Source organism: Dreissena polymorpha, unplaced genomic scaffold (assembly GCF_020536995.1).
Source record: "Dreissena polymorpha isolate Duluth1 unplaced genomic scaffold, UMN_Dpol_1.0 chrUn008, whole genome shotgun sequence".
Classification (NCBI taxonomy): domain Eukaryota; kingdom Metazoa; phylum Mollusca; class Bivalvia; order Myida; family Dreissenidae; genus Dreissena; species Dreissena polymorpha.
Window position 1 is genome coordinate 594869 of NW_026273322.1, and position 18018 is coordinate 612886.

Sequence of the window (18018 nt, forward strand, 5' to 3'; positions counted from 1 at the left end):
CTCGTGCATCTCATTTCGATTTCTTAAAATTGCAAGGTAATCTCTTCGCCAAACATACCACAAACGTTTTTTTATGTCCCCCACTATAGTAGTGGGGGACATATTGTTTTTGCCCTGTCTGTTGGTTTGTTGGTCTGTTGGTCTGTTGGTTTGCGCCAACTTTAACATTTGCAATAACTTTTGCAATATTGAAGATACCAACTTGATATTTGGCATGCATATGTATCACATAGAGCAGCACATTTTGAGTGGTGAAAGGTCAAGGTCATCCTTCAAGGTCAAAGGTCAAATATATGGGTAAAAATCGCTCATTTAATGTACACTTTGCAATATTTCAATACTTAAGATAGCAACTTGATATTTGGCATGCATGTGTATCACATGGAGCTGCACATTTTGAGTGGTGAAAGGTCAAGGTCATCTTTCAAGGTCAGAGGTCAAATATATGTGGCCAAAATCGCTCATTTTATGAGTACTTTTGCAATATTGAAGATAGCAACTTGATATTTGGCATGCATGTGTATCTCATGGAGCTGCACATTTTGAGTGGTGAAAGGTCAAGGTCATCCTTCAAGGTCAAATATATGGGTCAAAATTGCTCATGTAATGTCACTTCTGCAATATTGAAGCTAGCAATTTTATATTTGACATGCATGTGTATCTCATGGAGCTGCACATTTTGAGTGGTGAAGGGTAAAGGTCAAGGTCATCCTTCAAGATCAAACGTCATATACGGGGACATAGTGTTTCACAAACACATCTTGTTTGCTTTTAAAATGAACAAGAATATCTTTTTTTAATATCCTGATCCGTGATATCCTGACAGATGGAATGCATAACGTTTAAAAAAGCTTTTGCTGGTATGCTGGCCTATGTAAAACCAATTATTTAATTGTTTGTATGCCAATATTAAAAGATATTCTATGTATTAGTGCAACACATAATGCAATATGACAGTAATGGTTTTTATATAAGAACACAGCCTTAAAGTATGCGCGCTTTGGAGTATAAAGGGACACACCAACATTCTATACATTTTGAGATTTGGGTGTGAAACTGTTGTATCAGGTGATTTTTATGCCCCCGGTAGGATGACAAATAGCAGTTGAACTGTCAGTCCGTCTGTCTGTCTGTGTGTCAGTCTGTGCGTCCGTCCAAAAAACTTTAAAATTGACCATAACTTTTGCAATATTAAAGATAGCAACTTGATATTTGAGCTGCACATTTTGAGTGGTGAAAGGTAAAGGTCAATGTCATCCTTCAAGGTCAAAGGTAACAAAATCCAAGGGAAGTAATAAGCTTTAATGGGAGATAATTTCTATTTATCATTTGGCAGGTACAGATCATTTTCACAAGGGAAGTAATACATTTAAAGGGATATAATAAAAAAATTATTTAAATCAAAGCGGCGCATTAAAGAACATTGTGTTTCTGACAAACAAATATGTTGTTTCTTTTTGAGTTACAATAGCTTCGTGCTGAATAATCGGGGAGCATCGTTGCAAAGCGCAATTATGTATCTTTATAACTTTTAATCGGCCAATTCAGTAGTATAATTGTATTCATTTGTATCCATTGGCGGGAAATTTCTTCGACATTATATTTCCAATTGATATAAGTAAAAAAGGGTCAAAACCTGGGAAAGAAAGCTACGTAAAAAAATGTAATAACTTTTCATGGATACGTTAAGGCTATTGAAGACTAGCTATATTACCGGTGTTTTACGATATATTGGATTGGCTGCTATTTATATGCAATCCAATCGAAAGACGTATGTCAAATTATTATGTTGATGTGAAAGTTCCGGATCCGGTCACATGATTTGGTACGTCACGAGTTTGCATGATCTGAGGAATTAAGTTCTGCTGTCAGTTAAGGAATTGTGATAGTTCTGTGATTTATTCTTTAATTTATTTATTAAATAAACTTTAAACTCAACAAAATGTCTGCAGATGCACCACCATACACACCATTCTTCGGCGCTATGGGAGCGACAGCAGCTATGGCATTTAGCGGTAAGAAAATTATGGTTTTATTATGAAAGTTGTCTTGTGACAACCGGAAGTCGATATTTTTTTTATCGAATATTAGTAAATCCATTTAAAAATCGATGTTTTCTTCATTTTTACTGTTCGTTTGTGTACTTATTAACTAGCAATTCAAGTTAAAACATGTTTAAACATATGTTTTATAAAAAATATGACAATGTCATGTGCCTTGTGTCGTGTACACTGACTCCACTGAGAAGGTGCTCTATTGATTACGCATTTCTTTCAGTGTCAGTTCCACATGCTTATAAACGCCCTATGTTTGTTTGCCTTCTTAAATCATGTAATTTTTGTGTATTCCAACGTAGTTCAAATAACTTGATGCAAAAAATAGATCCTTTAGTATGTTTTTGAATAGTTGGCAGAGATGAATCAGCGGTCTGGTCATGTGCTACAGCCTACATCTGGCAGATGTTTCTTTTTGGGTTAATATGTCTAAATATTGTATATACTTACAGGTATAAAGATCATGACATGAGTGCCTTTAGGTGGCCTGAAAACTAATGTGTTTAGGGATCAGAATCAGCTGTGATTATTTCATATATGTAGGTCTAAACAAGTAATGTGTGCCAGTCAACCTTATGGTTTTCTAACTAAATTTCATTTTTTCGTTGCTGACCCTTGAAATCCAAATGGTTAACATTTATGTGTAAGGGAGATAACTGCATAGTAAGTTTAATCTATCCGTTACAAATCTTGCAAAAAAGAACATATCGCGGGTTTTGCTCTTGATAGCCTTTCCAACCTTTTTGCAAGTGGCAACAAAGTTTTTAAAAGTGGTGATTTGTCTAATAATTGTGTCAAAATCGTATTTGAAAATATACTGTGAGAAAAACTCAAGTGGCCAGATTCTAACAATGATAAATACTGATGTGTAAACATAATCAACATACAGGTCAGAGTGCAAAACTAAAACCACCAACTTGTCCTCAAGGTGAGCTGTATCAGACATCACCCTTTTTCCAGCGTTCCTTGTTGTGCAGTGCGTGTTATAAAATGTAACCTCTGAAGAAGCCAAATCTTGATAAAACTTTGTCAAACTGTTGATCTGGCCAATATATATATTTATCCAATACTTGAACCAATTTATCATAAACCCGATAATCTTGTAAATAAAATTTTATGTTAAAAAGTGAATCCTAGCAAATTATGGAAAAAAACAGTGTCGAAAAATTACTTAAACACATGCCTGTACAAATATTTTCAAGGAACGTTTGAAATGTTTCTCGTTAAAGATTAAAAAAAATGTATAATCAGAAGTGATATTTTAATTGGAAGTGTGGATATCTGGCACAGTGATGTGCGTACATCAATCAAAGGTCATATTGTAAAATCGCTACCCGTGTATAAGTTAGCTGTAATTTACATCATTTGTGGAAATGGAAATTACTCCGTCTGTACAAACATCACTTTCACTTCCTCATTAAATGAAATAGTTAATGTTCATGGTTATTTCACATTAACATGCAGAAAATTGATAAAGTTCAAGTATGTCCAATTATGTGAAAATAAGTTCAAATCATACACAATTTGCTTTGGTGACTTGGCAATATCAATTTCCTGTAACCATGGCTTTCTGTTGCTGTTAGTCAAATGAATTTTAGTTACTTAATCCCATTTAATTATACATTTATTTGACTTTATAACTGTGGAAACTCAATTCTGGTGTCAGACAATCAATATAACATCAGTATAACAGTATAACAAAACCATGCTTGATGAAAAGTATGATTTGTTTCCATAACAATTAATATTGAGTAAATAGTTGGCTATTATTGTGTGAGTTCAGTCTGCATCAACCTAATTTAGATATGAAATAGTTAAAGAAACTCTTTAACTTTGTAACAGGTATCCCATGTAATAATGTCTTAATTTATTATTTAGAATACGAGCATTCCTCTGTTCATCTGTCAAATTCCTCCATGTGCATATTTTTGTAAATCTAAAAATTAAAAAAACAGTTGTGGTTTATTTCCATTGATAGTAGAATTGTTTCACATGATTTGTTACAAAATTGAATATGTCCACTTCTAAGTAATTTACCTTGTGGCAATAATTAAGTAAATTAAAATGCTGAAAAAGGGTGTTAGGTATCTTTGGGGATTTTTTTCTTGTGTATTTAGGTCTGTGCACTGCTAAAAGTTATAGAAATATCCAGCTGCAGCCCAGGTGGATATAGGTTGTAAAAATTAAATTATATTTATAATTGATTTCCATGGCATGAATCTGTAAAATCGATGATTGCTAATTTGGTTTTACTTCATGAGATTAAAGACTTAAAGTTTGTTAACAATTTCGCATTCATTTTCAATTTTTTGTATTGTTTATATTTATAATTTTTGTTGTTTTAAAAGGTACATGTAAATTATACATGTACCATGAGACAAAATGTTATTTTCACACTGAAAGAAACTAATGTTAAACTTCATTAGAAATAAAGTTTCACTTTGTGTATTTAAACACTGGTTATGTTTACATATTTTTTCCTGTGGTCATTTTTTCAGAAGACTAAACTAGTTAAAGATGAGTAATGGGACACTTTTTGCACTAAGCAGCCAGGGGTCAGCCTTAGGTTAAATTTGTTTCAACTGGGATTAAGGTGAAGTCAAGGAGAATGTTTTTCCGACATGATCCACATCACATGACTATATTAGGCTCTCCAAAATAAAATATTGTCAGTTAAAATTTGTTTCCTTAATTTTTCCTCAGTGATAAATTATATATAGTAATCACTACAATGAATGACAAATTCAATAATAGTTACATTTTTATTGTCCTTGTAACACAGCGAAATAAATTCAAATGCTATCATTATCGAATTTCCAATTTCCATTAATAAACTGGAAATTGTAGCTATAAAAAACTTGATTTAAAACATGTGGGTAAGTAAAAAAGGAATAAACTAGACCATTTACTGGACATTTAAAGGGTGGTGTGTAATGAAACTTGCTAGTGGTGACACCTGTTGACTAAAGTGTATCCTGTCACAGAGAATGGTGGTTACAAGACCGAGAATATTCATGTGATGTGTGTTTGATAATGGTTCAATGGGTACACACATCACTCATTGACACAAGGGAGATAGTTTGGTGAAGCTTATCTGAAACTGGTGGTCTATGTTGATACAAAGTGTAGATTATGGATACTTATCAGCTTGTATGTTGGGCATGCTACACGTAGCTGTAAATCGTTCGTTTTCATGTAGTTGTATTACTGTATTGGGTCTTGTTAGTAAAATTTAAACATACATGTGATTACATTTATATTGATAAGTAAATAAACTTGTCCAATATTTCAAATGTAGGTATAAAATGGTACCTACATTTACAGATTATTTGAACGCTATAACATGCTTATGTTTGTTAAACAGTTAAATGAAAGTTGATTATATATATATATATATATATATATATATATATATATATATATATATATATATATATATATATTATAATTTTGGAATTTATTTATATAATAATTGAAAAACTTGTGATTATTGTGTTTTAATGATATGAATCTAAATCCCTCTATTATTTTATGGATCTAAATGAAATTGCCAATATTGATTTTTATAAAAGTTCTTTCGTTTATTATCATGTTAAATAATAAATTTTTGTTAACATCATAAATTGTTTCTCATAGGCATGTGGTTCATCATTTTTCCAAGACAACCCTGTTGTAAATAACATTGTAGAGAAAAAGAGCTGAGGAACATGAACCATATTCTTATACGTCAGTGCACACTACCATTTGTAAAGATACAACACTTGTTTGTACAGTTATCTACCATTGACTAAAGCTGGACAGTGAATAAGCATTACCCCGATCAATATATGCAGGGCTCGAAATTAACTTTTTTTTCTACTTGCAAAACATTGCGAGCAGCTTTAATACCAACTCGCAAAATCAAAAACAGTCTGACAAATTTTGCAGGAAACATAAAAAAAAGTTTAGAAATTAATTTAGTACTATTAAAACAAAATAAAAAGTACTTAACATACACATTTTATTTCTGCAATCATACAAAGATATTAGTTCTTTGGACCATAAGGGTATTGTTTTCAAATATAAGTGTGTCGTGTTCACTCAGAAAACAAAGTTTAAGTGTCAGTTTGGGATATTTTTAATGGGTTTTCAAATATTGAAAAAAAAACCCAGCTATGATGTCGTGTGTTTAAATGCGACGTCACCAAAATACAAATCAACGGTTAACTTTGCTTTATCTTTCGCATTTTTATTTCCATCTGTAGGCAAAAAGAAACTAATTATGTTTGGCTTCGATGCCATGTCTGTTCAAGTTCAATGAACAAATGTGAATAGTTGACTGTTTCACGTTCTTTGTACCAATACTTTCCGCGTATCTGTACTATAAGTATACCAGTCTACATACAAGGTGCGCGCTTCCGCATACAGGTATTCAGACGTTCTATAAATTGACCTACGGTTTAGCGTTCATGACGTCGAGTGCATTTATATTACTAGTTTTTTTTCCACTATTTCTTTACTCGCAAAAAAATACTAGTTGCTTAAAACTTAACTCGCAATCAGTATTTTTCACTCGCATTTTGCGAGTGTGCGAGTGTTAATTTCGAGCCCTGAATATATGCACATCAGGGTCTTGTTAGGCTTCTGGTTTAGGAATCCTATGTTTAATATGTCTATGCTTATCATGCAGAGAATGTGGCAGAGTTAATCCATTTTTGTACATTCAAGTGAATTATTGAGAGTAACGAGAACAAATTAATGTGGAAATTAAACCAGTAAAATAACAATATTAATAATTAAATGACATGAAATGTGTGAACAAAAATGCAATAAAATAACATAATATACCCACAGGCACTTACTCTTACAATACTCTTCATGACTGACGTGTTCACAGTCATATTCAAAGTTCCGTAGTTTTGTGATTTAATCATGGAAAACATATTGAATCTTACATTTGTTTGCAAGTTAATGCATCTGTGTTGATAACACAGTCCATTATTTTAAATATCCAGAACGGGTTGCATGTATGATTATATTTTTTTTATTACAAAAATGTATTTTATTCTTTTTCATTAAGTTCTTATGAGCTCCCCTTGTCAAAAAAGTGGGCAAAACCCGGTTTTAATCCGTGTTAAAACCGTGTTAAACCCTGCGGTATTGGCACCGGGTTAAAGCGTGTCTTTTAAACACACTTTTTGCTTACCGACTTGGTTTTTTGTAGGTAAAACCTGGATTTCACTCACATAAACCAACACGCTTATACCTTCTTATACCAACTTAAACCAACTAAAACTAACTTAAACCAACTTAAGTGGGTTAAAAGTGAGTGTGTTTTCCTTCTCTATGTTGGCTTTTAAACCCGCTTCTACACATCAAGTCGGTTTTTCCTGTTCTTAAGCGAGTTAAAAGTGGGGCTTTGTTTGAGTGTTAAGTGAGCTAAATGTGTGCTTAACTTAGATTAAACGCAGTTAAAACACACTTTAAAACCGAGTTTTACCAACTTAAGTTGGTTAAAAGTTAGTAGGTTTTCCTTCTTTATGTTGGCTTTTACACCCGCTTCTACACATCAAGTCGGTTTTTCCTGTTCTTAAGCGAGTTAAAAGTGGGTTTTTATTTGAGCATTAAGTGAGCTAAATGTATGCTTTTCACAGATTAAACGCAGTTAAAACTAGCTTTAAAACCTGTTAAATGCTCAGTAAAAACCCACTTTTCACCCACTTGAAAACTGAAAAACTTTTTTATGATAAGAACAAAAATATCATAAATTAAATTCTAATTACTTTTTTAAACGATAAAACATAAAACTTTACATATATATCCATATACACAGCATGATAAAACTATTTTGACAGACATGGCATTGTTATAATAAAATATAATAGTGTTATAACATAACATTGAACACAAAGAAAGAACTGAAAAAAGTAAGATTGTATGGAATAAATACAAACAAGAGATGTGTTTGTCAGAAACACAATGCCCCCTACTGCGCTGCTTTGAAATAAAATTTCTATTTATCATTTGGCAGGTATAGAAATTATCTCTCTTTGCTTATTATGCCCCCCTTCAAAAGAGGGGGTATATTGCTTTGCTCATGTCGGTCGGTCGGTCCGTCCACCAGGTGGTTTCCGGATGATAACTCAAGAACGCTTGGGTCTAGGATCATGAAACGTCATAGGTACATTGATCATGACTCGCAGATGACCCCTATTGATTTTGAGGTCACTAGGTCAAAGGTCAAGGTCACGGTGACCCGAAATAGTAAAATGGTTTCCGGATGATAACTCAAGAACGCATACGCCTAGGATCATGAAACTTCATGGGTAGATTGATCATGACTCGCAGATGACCCCTATTGATTTTGAGGTCACTAGGTCAAAGGTCAAGGTCACGGTTAACCGAAATAGTAAAATGGTTTTCGGATGATAACTCAAGAACTCATACGCCTAGGATCATGAAACTTCATAGGTAGATTGATCATGACTTGCAGATGACCCCTATTGATTTTCAGGTCACTAGGTCAAGGTCACAGTGACAAAAATCGTATTCACACAATGGCTGCCACTACAACGGACAGCCCATATGGGGGGCATGCATGTTTTACAAACAGCCCTTGTTTCTTCCATTGGATTTTGACCTCTGACCTTGAAGGATGACCTAGACCTTGCACCACTCAAAATGTGCAGCTCAATGAGATACACATGCATGCTAAATATCAAGTTGCTTTCTTCAATATTGCAAAAGTTATGACCAATGCTAAAGTTTTTGGACGGATAGACAGACAGACGGACAGTTCAACTGCTATATGAGACCCTACCGGGAGCATAAAAATAAGTTAATGTTGTTGAAACAGGTGCAAATCTATATAACAAAGTGAAAACAATGGTTAAATAATCATTTTAACAGCACATTTTATTTACAAAGACTTCAGTCTACTTGTGCATCAGCCGCAGATGCCTTAAACAACCTCTCATCTTTTCTTCAACATCAACCAGAGGCTTGTCAAAGGTTTTGGCTATGACATCTGAAAAATATAATAGACTATTCATTTTAAAAACATGCAAAAAAACAACAAAATCTGTTCTTAAATAGAAAATACTCTAGCCAGAAAAAGAGGTTAAATATTTGCATATTAAGGAAGTCAATACAAATGAGTTTATTACTGATTGTCCTGGAGACAGTGACTAGAGACACGGACAAAGTTTTTCAATCCCTGTCTTCATGAATAAAAAAAAAAACTATTGTTAACTGTCACTTGGATTATAAAAACTCTCCCTTTTCACAAATGATGTAATAAAATGATCATTTATGCGACTGTAAACAGTAAGTGATCTGAAAAATATTTGTAGAATGTGTATTGAATTTCTATATGGATAACTGGTACTTCAAATTTTTATGATGAAGAAAAAGTACCAATGATTGCATTTCTCTCAGCAGCGGGGAGGCTTGGTCTTGGTGACCCAGTTGTAGTTGTTGCTCCCTTCATTGAGCAAGTCACAAGCTGGTGGAAAGTGAATAGTCGGCACATGGCCTGTGCGATGGCCATCACCTCCCTGGTTTCATGCTGGATTTCAGCTTAAATGATACTCTGGAACCAAAAAAAGAAAAGGAGTTTTGACAAAATATTTACAATTGGTAATTTTCCAAGGCTTGTAATTTACTTTCATCACATTACAAACTCTAAAAATATTTGTCACATTGGTCAGAATTGTGACGCTTTTAAAATGCAATAACCTGTATAGTTTTACCTCTCAACAAATCCAGCTTTCTTGTTCAAGGACAGGGCGAGGTTTGCCCACTTCAGTTCCCCTCAAGTTGGCCAGCTCGTGCAGGGTAAAAGCCTGGTGTAAAAGTCCATACATCAGGTAGTATGATTACCCCTTTTGCTCTTGGGGCAAGAGTTTAACCTTCAAAATTAAAATATGAGGGAAAGAAATCTGTTCAGTAATAACCAGAAATATCTATAAATAACAATAAAGATGACAATAATCATAAAACACAACCACATTAATTCACTGTACACAACATTTACACTTTGTCATGTGTATGTTCATCTATTTTTGCTTCAAATTGTGTTGTTTTTCCTTTAAGTTGCAATACATTAACTTATCAATTTACATTTCCCAGTGACAATACATAAACATAATAATGATCATAATTAATTCAGTAAACTAAATAAAAAAAAGGATGAAGAAATGACAATACAAACCTGTTAAAACTGTTCTTCAGTATTCCAAAAAAAACAGCAGTTGAACTTCTTTTCCAACAAACTTATTGTTGATTTCCAAATTGTAGTAAAATACACATTGTTTTCATCACACAATACTTCATGCTGACAGTATTTCAATACATTTTACAGAACAAGTATAAGTCTTAATGTTAATTTAATTTAGCTCAATTAAATTGCTGAAACCAGCTTGTTTTTCAAAAGTTGTTGTTTTCAAATAATTTCCTGTGCAAAAAATTGAACCAATCAAAAGTCTTATACCTCATTCCAGCCTTATGTCTGGGCAAACCCTATCAGTAGCCTTATCTGCCCCTCATAATCAGTACCCTGTTTAGCTCTGAATGCCTGACCGATTGTTATCTGTTTATTGTTAGTGGTGTGAAAAGGGGTGTTTTTAGGTATTGTCTTGTTTTTTTGTTGACTGTTTATGTAACACAGGTCATGTTTGGCATCTTATTATTTTATTGCAAATTAAGAAAATGGATATAATGGTATCATATGAAAATATCAAAATCTTGCATAACTTATGTACACAAATTAATAGATTATTTCCAAAATAATGTTTCCAATACCATAATTATTTAAATAAGCAGATTTAACAAGTAAATCCTGTTTTAAACAAATATAAACAATCATATAAGATTGTTTTAAAATTAAAAAAAAAATAATAATTTTAAGACATAAAACAATCATAAGATATTGTTTATAATAAAAACAAATATAAAGAAAAAATCAAAGCAAAACACAAACTCTTTCATTTTCAGGTATAAAACTAAGTTTTATCATTTTTATAGTTTTTGGCAGTGATACTTGTTGTCCATCTGTGAACCTGTGATGTTCTGAAAGAGCCATTTTCATCCAATATTCACTAAAAAATTATGGGGAGCACACACATTTACAATAGGGACAATGGCAAACAAGCTGTAAAAAAGCCCCTTTACAATTGACTTGTATTATATATGGCTATAAACTTGAAACAAAGACCTAGTTGAAGAATTATTGTTTCATTGATGAGTATTATTTGAAAACAAAATACCAACTTATTGAAAAGTGTGTTAAAGTGAGTCTTTTAGCCTGGTTTCAGCTCTCAAATTATTTACAAAAAGACCAATTTAAACTCGCTTAAACCCACTTCTGTTTAAAAAGGATCAACTTCTGTTGTAAAAGACTCGCTTATAAAACAAAAAGACACACTTAAACACACATAAACCAACTCATAAATAAAAAGGCTCACTTTTGACACACAAAAAACTGACTCCTTACAGAAAAAACTCGCTTAAACACACATCTTCTTAAAATAACCAACTTTAAACTCAGTTAAGCACAGTTTAGCGCACATAAAACTCGCTTTTTATAGCAAAAACCAACTTCCGCTGAGAAAAACTCAGAAAAAACACAGTTTTATGTTGGTTTAAGTGTGTTTTGGTATGAAAGTGGGTTATTTTTTTGACAAGGGTCTTACATATTTTAGGCCAAGATTACATGTAATGTGAAATTAATTCAAGCTACATGTATAAATGTTAGCTTATATCCACTATATATGTTTTACACAAAGACTCATGACTTTCTTGATAAATAAATTAACTCTTAAAGACAATCTTTGGAGTTACTTCAATACATGTGACAACCCTATCCTATTCCTGTTTACTTTCAGCGCTAGGAGCTGCCTACGGTACGGCCAAGTCAGGTACGGGTATCGCAGCCATGTCCGTGATGCGTCCCGAGCTGATCATGAGGTCCATCATCCCAGTCGTCATGGCGGGTATCATCGCCATCTACGGGCTGGTCGTGGCTGCTCTGATTGCCAACAGTATAGACGCCAATTACGACCTCTTCAGGTAGGCTCTTGGTGCCAACAGTATAGACAGCATTTACGACCTCTTCTGGTAGGCTTGAGGCATTAACCTCAACTAGGCTAGGTTGATGTCTGGTGTTTTTGATTGCCTTAAGGTATCTTTTTCTTTACACAGTAGAGGCCATAACAATATGTCATTTCATGTAATAAATGCCTTTAAATCATGCAGTTTTCCTTTAAATTGATCTTTCTCCAGGATTTTGGATTGTCCTGCAAGTGGCTTCTACCTAATTCCCCCTTCTGAAATGAGAGCCATGTGGACCCCATCCTCTGTAACTGAAAAACAGCCCTGGCTTTGTATCCCAGGAATAATAGTGTAATAACCAGGCAAAATTGCATAAAATTCATCCACTTTGACTGATTTTTGTAATTAAAAAAAAATTGACAACCTGAAAAAGCTAAGTTCTTGTTAAACATGTTACTTTTTTAAAAATGAAAATGCATGAAAAAACATTTCAGAGGCTGTTAAAATGCAAGCTGTATGAGTAACAGGAAATATTTAAACACAGAAACTATGCAAATACCCAACAGCAGTTTCAAGCCACTCAAGATTGAAGGAAGTTTATGCAAATTGTGTAATGTTCACCTGGTTTAACGTTTAATCATCGCAGCGAAGTTCTAAGTTTAAATATTGGGCTTCATTTATTTATTTTTTTATTCTATCAAGCCAAAAGTGGAGGGATATAGCATGGCGTTGTCTCTCCATCAGTCACAAAATTTACCTTTTTTGGGGGGTGGGGGCCTGATTGCAATAAAAAAAGATTAAACATAAAACAATAAAATCTGGCTTTCTGTTAAATGTAAAATTATTTACAGATGGTTGCATAGCAGAAAATATTAATTATGCTGTTGTGATAAGTAATAGAAGGATGAGTATCAGGTTCTTTTTCTGTTTGTTTTCAGGGCGTTCTGTCACCTTGGAGCAGGTTTGAGTGTCGGGCTCAGTGGTCTGGCTGCAGGGTTTGCCGTCGGCGTTGTCGGGGATGCTGGTGTCCGAGGAACTGCGCAGCAACCCAGATTATTCGTTGGCATGGTCCTAATTCTTATTTTCGCAGAAGTATTGGGTCTTTACGGACTTATCGTGGCACTTATCCTGGCCACAAAATCAAAGAACTAAGACATACGTCGCTAGGATGTGTACCATGTTTTAATGTTGTTAATACAAAGATTCCAAGAAATTCTGTAGAATATAGCCACAAATTGGACCTAATATAATATATCCAGTGTTGTAAATTTTTATCATAGCTTTGTTAAATGACATAATATCAGTCATAAGTCACAGTTACTAGTCATTGATTTAAAAAAAATTAATTGAAGTTAAATTTCCTCACTTATATTGAAACTTCATATCCGATTCTGGATAGTTCAGACTTTCCAGTTTTTGTTGTCCGGCATTCATAAAATATGAACAAATGTTTATAATTGACTAATTTAACCAGTTCAAAACTTTTGCTTGTTCAGGGATATGACAGCAATTGCTAGAAGCGCATGAGAGATGGTATATATAAAAGTAAAATAAAAACAGATGATAAAGAAGATATAGAATTCTAGAAATGGTGAACAAATAATTATAAAAATTTAACTGTGGTGCAGTTGTTTACATTCTTAATCCATCAACATTTTATTAATTATTCAAGTCAATGTTATTTACTTCAATGAATACATCAAGATGCTAGCAGTCCGATCTTACATTGACCATAGGACAGTTTAGCAGGGTATGAGACTGGCAGTGTAGCCGTCGTGGGAAAAAAATGTTGACTGAATGTTGTAAATTATAATTTCATTACATGTTTTGTTATCATACTTTATATTGGTTATTTCTTGTAAATAGAATAGTCTTCATTGTAATAAATGAAAACAACTGATAAGTAAATTTTCATACAAATAACACTCCTATATTTTGTATAATGTCAAACAATTATTTGAACATTTTTCTTTGTAAACTTTGTTCAGATTTCAATTGTTTGGATCATTCTTACATTTATAACAATGTGAAGTTAAATATTCTATACATGCTTTGATTGTTGGAATTCAGCTAAATGAAACATGTTGTTATAATTTGTATGTTTCATTTTACATTGAAACATTTATTAATCTAGAGACTATCCAAGTTTATCTTTTGACTTCTTTATAGTGATTATTGTACAACTGGTTTTGAATGTCCATTTATTAGTCCATAGGAGACACTGAAGGTCACACAAAAACGTTTTAATTCATATAAATAAATATCAACACATAGATACATAGTATTATGTGATAAAAATTCAAAAACTGATTATAAAAGCATTTATCAAGGCCAGTCATTTTAAGCAATATTTTAATATATTGAAGCGAAGTATTCAGTTATATTAATTCTGTACATGTCGTATACTAAGTAACATGTGTTAACTACAATTAAGCATAGCTACAGTTTGATATTTTAAACTCACAGGACACAAAATCATGATAGATTTCTTGATCATGTTTGGCAAATTATGTAGTGATAACCAGAGGTGTGGCCTGTAGCCGCTATACAGAATAGCTAGCTAGAAATCCTGTTGCTAGGTTACAGGCGTTGATGTGACTTTACATTCCATCGCTGTAGATTTCACCCCTTTCCTCTGTATGTTATCATTTCATATTAGAAAGTCTCAAGTGACACTTGTTTGTATATGTGCAAATAAACTGGAAGTTACGAAGATGTGTTTTTCAAAATCAAAGTTCCAATTGCCATATTTTATGCATCAAGTTGCAATTGATACAGGATATGATTAACTCTTGTATATACATGCTTTTAATGCCCCCTTTGAAAAAAGTGGCATATAGCAAACACACTCTCAGACTGATTGTCTGGATGTCTGTCCAAAAATTCCTGTCTCAGCCATTACTTTTCCATACATCGATAGATTTTAAAATAACTTAATCAACATAAGTGTTTTGTAACACCTGTCCTATGTCAAAGGTCAACGCCACACTTGGCCATCAAAGGTTACATAGTCATAAAACAGCTTTAAAATTATTGTATCCGTCAGAACTATGCCATATACCTGGGAATTAATGGATTTTAATAAAACTTCACAAATGTACACCATTATAAACAATCATAAATTATGTAAAAAAATTATTCTTTATTTCACACATATTTGAAGGTCGAGTGCATGTGTAATGTGTTTGAAGGACGAGTGAAAATAGTAAATAGTGCAGTTTAGAAATATTTTTGTCTCCTGCTGCATTGTTTAAACTATAAAGCAGGAATGGTGTTTCCACTATTGTTTAATACAGGTGGCTCATGGTTTGCATATACATACTTCTCAAAATGGTGAACATTTACAGTAAATTAATTAGAGCATGGTCGATCATGAAGTTACAGTAATTATGAGACCCAAATTAGGCATGTGATGTTTAAAACAAACACTTGAGCTAGGAGGCAGGTTGACAAGTAAAACAACCCTGTAAATAACTTTATAAAAAGAGCTTTTTATATGTTATATTGCTTAAATTTGACCTACCTCTATATGTGAAGGTGGTTACTAAACGCCCTCCACATATTGGACATATCTATTAAATTATATGATGAAATTACAGTCCAGACAGGCTGTTATGTAGCCAAAGTTAAGCCTTTTTACCTTCAAGTCTGACCATTGCCTTTGAGTTGGGGAGTTGAATGTTACATCAAAAAAGTTTTCTTCTCTTGTGATAAGTTATTTCATAATTGCATGTTGAAATTACAGTGGAAAAGCTGCTATATAACCCAATTTGCACTTTGACCATTAAATGTTACCTTGAACTTTGAGGTAAAGTGATGCACTACAGGCTGTGTCACTAAGACATATTGTTTTAAAATTGCCTTTTGAATGAGGGTAGTCAGACAAAATGTACAATTTTAACCTGAAGTGTGACCTTGACCTTGTAAATGTAGGAAGACCGATGTTACCACACATTGTCTTCCCATGATGAACATTTTAGAACAATTCAATGTTGAATTACAAATTTAAAGTCGCAACAAGCTCATGGGGCCTGAAGCACACACAAAGTCTAGACCACTGTAATTTCTACATCAAGCTATCTGCATGACAAAAATTAACAATTAAAACAGCTTAAACCTGTATTTGATAATTCTTTCACAATTAAACACACAAATTACCAACAAGCAAGTTAATAGCAATGACTTATTCTGAAATGCTCATGTACGTAAGCAGTTAAACTTGTACCTAATCTTGATACATTTTTGTATAAATACTTTTATATAAATTGCAATTTAGACACCAACACATAAAATAAGGAAATAATAAAAAACAAGAGTGCCAAACTGTCAAAAGATACGCCCGTTTGAAGGTTTTGGACATCATCTAGACACATCTTCGGACCAAAGTTCGGACCAAAGTTCAGATGAAAACTACTTCAATTAGAGAGAGGACACCATGCTAAATGCTTGAAAAAACCAAGTGCCCTCGTGACCTAGTTTTTGACCCGGCATAACCCATATTCGTACTTGACCTAGATATTGTCTAGATTCAACTTCTGACCAAATTTGGTGAAGATGGGATGAAAACTTCTTCAATTACAGAGTGGAAACCATGCTAAATCCTTGAAATGCACTAAGTGACCCGATGACCAAGTTTTTGACTCAGCATGACTCTTATTCAAACTTGATCTAGTTATTGTCTAGATACAACTTCTGACCAAGTTTGGTGAAGATAGGATGAAAACTATTTGAAATATAGAGCTGACACTGCTGTGGACGCCGCCCACCCACCCGCTGCCCACCCACCGCCCGCCCACCCACCCGCCCGCCAAGGGTGAAACTTTAATACATCCCGTTTTTCAAAATGGGCGTATAAAAATCAAATCTCAAAATGGTTTACCACTGATTTAGACTTTGAAATATGAGCCCATTTTTTTTGGAAAAATCATTAATTGTAGAAAGCAGGAAAAACATTCAAGTGGTTAACATGACGACATTAATTTACTACCGAAGACAGCAATTTGAAACAAACATGATATTATATTTCTAATGATAAATGATTATGTTGGAATGATATGCAGTTTAAATAAGAAAATAATGAATTGTTTATAAATGAAATTTTGAAAATGGTAATTTCATTGACAGCAGTCTACAACTAGTAAGTGTGGTATAGCTTATGACAACAAATGCATAAGAAGTGGTGTAAACAATTTCTTCAAGTTAATCAAAATGAGTGTTCAGTCCTTTTAAGTTATATTACTACCTTTCAATGCATGAGTGCGCATAAAAAGTATGTACCAGTAATAAAACTTTTAACTAGAAAACTAAACATTAGGACTTTAATCTTGAACATGACGGTGTTCTAGTATATGAACTCTCGATACAAAATGATGGATGACTCTAAGCAAAGTTATGGGAATAGCTTGATTATAAAGAGGGCCAACATTGTTCGTGCCGAATGCACCCAAAGAATTGTTTTGCCCTGAAAATGTGATACTGACCTTGAGATTTGGGAACAAGAGATGTATTCCGAATTCATCCGAAACACACACAATGCCCCCTACTGCGCCGCTTTGAAATAACATTTATATTTACCATTTGGCAGGTATAGGTATTTCCCTTTAAAGCTTATTACTTCCCTTGGATTTTGTACAATATAACGGGGGGGGGGGGGGGTCTGTAGTCAGTCAAAAATGACCAAGTCAGACATCACTGACAACCAAGGCCTGTGGTTTATCAAAGAGATCATAGCCAGAGTTCATCATCTATCTATTGACCAGCTAAGTCCACAGGTATGTAATGAAACCTACCATTCACAAATAAGTACAGGAAAGAAATGATAATTATATCATTAAAAAAATCCTTTGACAAATCAATCATTTGAGTTATAAATAATCAAAATAAAAAATCTGTACAGTAACTGTGAAAAGAATTTAAATTAGTGGTAAGGAAATAT

At 33.3% G+C, this 18018-nt stretch overlaps 1 protein-coding gene and 1 long non-coding RNA gene across 2 annotated transcripts; one reads left to right on the forward strand and one right to left on the reverse strand.

Annotated features, from left to right (window-relative positions):
• Positions 1-1778: 1778 nt before the first annotated feature.
• On the forward strand, positions 1779-14796 carry LOC127863421 (V-type proton ATPase 16 kDa proteolipid subunit c-like). Its single transcript, XM_052402941.1, has 3 exons — positions 1779-2015; positions 11918-12101; positions 13022-14796. Exons 1-3 carry the CDS (start codon positions 1943-1945, stop codon positions 13233-13235), a joined length of 471 nt encoding a protein of 156 aa, XP_052258901.1. The 5' UTR covers positions 1779-1942; the 3' UTR covers positions 13236-14796.
• On the reverse strand, positions 7127-10752 carry LOC127863422 (uncharacterized). The gene is made up of 3 exons (XR_008041048.1): positions 9785-10752; positions 9450-9624; positions 7127-9060 (listed from the first exon to the last, which is right to left on the reverse strand). It is a non-coding gene; the product is annotated as an uncharacterized LOC127863422 (long non-coding RNA).
• Positions 14797-18018: the final 3222 nt, after the last annotated feature.

Coding starts and splice junctions, on each gene's coding strand:
- LOC127863421 (XM_052402941.1), top strand. CDS start 1,943: ATGTCTGCAGATGCACCACCATACACACCATTCTTCGGCGCTATGGGA. Junction 2,016..11,917: donor AGCAGCTATGGCATTTAGCG/GTAAGAAAATTA, acceptor GTTTACTTTCAG/CGCTAGGAGCTGCCTACGGT. Junction 12,102..13,021: donor GCCAATTACGACCTCTTCAG/GTAGGCTCTTGG, acceptor GTTTGTTTTCAG/GGCGTTCTGTCACCTTGGAG.